This window comes from Genypterus blacodes, unplaced genomic scaffold, assembly GCF_046128005.1.
Source record: "Genypterus blacodes isolate CSIRO-AG114 ecotype Tasmania unplaced genomic scaffold, CSIRO-AGI_Gbla_v1 ptg000093l_1, whole genome shotgun sequence".
Taxonomy (NCBI): domain Eukaryota; kingdom Metazoa; phylum Chordata; class Actinopteri; order Ophidiiformes; family Ophidiidae; genus Genypterus; species Genypterus blacodes.
The window spans coordinates 65,001-67,500 of NW_027466897.1; the positions used below are offsets into that span (position 1 = coordinate 65,001).

The following is a 2,500-nucleotide window of genomic DNA, read 5'->3' on the forward strand; positions in this document are numbered from 1 at the left end:
TTTGCCGTCTCCCTCGTGGACTCGCAGCTTTTCGTCCACTACCTGGCCGTGGTGCTGCTGGAGCTTCGCCACCTCCAACCCTGCTACAGCGTGTGTGTGATCCGCTCCACAGATGGAGAGACGCGCCATTACAACATGGGACAGCTCAGGTGTGTGTGCTCTCTCTCTCTCTGTCTCTCTCTCTCTCTCTCTCTCTCTCACACCCTCTCTCTCTCTCTCTCTCTCTCGCCCTCTCTCACTCTATATATGTGCTTCACATTCAGTCCAGCATGAGATGATTTAATAAGATACAAATGACTTGTAGAGGCTTTTATAACGTCCACACACAGATACCTACATAAACACACACAGTACACACACTGACACACACACAGTACACACAGTATCATTTGGTCATGGTCATTATATTCTACCATGTGGAAGTCTGTGTGTAATTGGAGGCTCATGTCCACAGGGAAGAATGGCGGTAATTGAGTTAGTCATCATTTAGTCTCCTTGTCTCGTTTGCTCGCGGGGGGGGGGGCTATTCTAGGAGTCTAGGTGGGGGGGGGGGGCTCTTTCCCTATGGCTTACTCACTTTGTATCTGTGATGATGAAGCGTGTTACTATGGTGGAAATGGGAGACATCAATGGTAAAGTAGTCTGATACATACCACAGCTTTGATAACAATGTTTACACTAATGCTGCGTTTGAGTGCTCATCAGAACGTGGTATGTTCAAGTATAAACACTGAGGTGCAGAGGACGGTAACGCGGCCTGTTTTCGTTTATGTAAAGAAATCCTGTATATCAAATTGTTTGGATGTAGCTAAAGACTGAAACTAAACTCTGTGTTGAGGAATGATATTTATTCTCTGCGTTCCCTCTTCCTGTCTCCCGCAGCATTCAGAGAGCAGCTCTGTACATCTTGGAGCAGTACTACAGGGACTTCCCTCTGCATAACCCAGCACTGCTCTCCGCCTCCAAACACCGAGCGGCCAAACACCTGGCGGGGTTAAAGGTGTACAACGTAGACGGTAAATCACCTCTGCAGACTCTCTGATCACCTAATATCTCCTATCTGTGTGCTGACCTTCTGATTGTAGCCAATACTTGTATATATTCCACTATTTTCTTGTTTTGATGTACTTTTCTCCTCCTCTTCCTCCTCCTCGTGATTCCTTAAGCAGCTTTTAAAAACAAACTCCGAGCGTACCTCCTGGACAGTAAGTGCCTACCAAAGTCCTCACCGTCACGTCGCACACAGCACTCTTATCACAGGAAGCTGCTGATGTCACACTTCGGTTCACGCCACTCTGATGCATCCGTGCCTGACACCATCTATACAGCACAAGCAATTACATCCTCCGGTTGAACTCCTTGCGCACGTACTGTATACACACACTCCTTTCTGTAGCTAAAAGGCTCCTCAGCCAACCGCCACCCTCCAACCCCCCCCACACCCCCACTCCCTCTCCCACCGTCCTACCTACTGCAGGTCACGATGCAGGATGCGGTTTTTGGTTGATCTACGACAGAGGAGATGCAGTATGAGAGACGGTCCGTGTATCGGCCCCCCCCTCCCCTCACCTGCCTCCCTATCAAAGTGCAGCAGAAAGGCCTCGAGGGGGCTGTGGAATTTCAAGCCTTCAATAATTCATCAGAGTAGCGCTCATTCCTCACATACCCTCACATCTCTCCTTCCTGCTGCTCAACCCAGTCTCACTCTCTCTCTCTCTCTCTCTCTCTCTCTCTCTCTCTCTCTCTCTCTCTCTCTCTCTCTCTCTCTGCGTTATGTATTTCATTTCTCCTCTCGCTCACCCCAACCCCCCTCTCTCATTCACACCCTGACTTCCTCATGGCATGAATATGCAATCCCATAGTTAAAGGAGACGCTTATTCTTTTCCCTACGATGCGAGAGAGAGAGAATAATCTGACAAACATAATATAATGACACCACTGTGGAATATTTAGCCTCTTTTTTTTGCCAATACACACACGTAAACACACACACACACACGTGCAGATGTCTTTATGCATTATTTAGACCCCGTACCTCACCTGCAGCTCTTACAGTCCCATACCTCCCCCAAGCTGCGCTGCTCTTAATGATCATGAACCTAATTTTAGTGATGCCGCCGGAACCCTTAACACTCTGCTTTAAGCTCCATTAACTTTACTGGTTTTGTGGCACAAACCAGTAAATTCACAGAGCCGAGTGGTGTGATCGCCTTTGAAGTGTAAAACGATGAATATTTAATCCACCCAGCCAATAAAAATGGGCTTTTTATTCTACCAGAGAGCTGTAGATGGAGACGGCGGCTGTAATTAATATTCTCTGTTACTGAGCGTTTACATACACAGGCATCATGACCCAGATATGTGACAGAGACGAACATAAACCTTCTCTACATCTGAACAACACTGGAAGAAAAATGTGGTTACAACTTACAGACAGAAACTATTTTAGTGACCCAGTTCAGTTACTAATTTCCTGGGGAAAAAAGGAAATCACTGTCA

General features: G+C 47.1%; 1 protein-coding gene across 3 annotated transcripts in view; it reads left to right on the forward strand.

The window, feature by feature from the left end:
• LOC143007766 (vang-like protein 1) overlaps positions 1–2,500 on the forward strand; it is a 13,777-nt gene that overhangs the window by 8,538 nt on the left and 2,739 nt on the right. For all 3 annotated transcript variants that reach the window (XM_076159218.1, XM_076159219.1, XM_076159220.1), the window contains exons 5-6: positions 1–149; positions 883–1,016. The exon at positions 1–149 is cut by the window's left edge and continues 27 nt beyond it. In XM_076159218.1, the coding sequence (XP_076015333.1) occupies positions 1–149; positions 883–1,016 (283 nt within the window). The remainder of the gene's footprint in view (positions 150–882; positions 1,017–2,500) is intronic.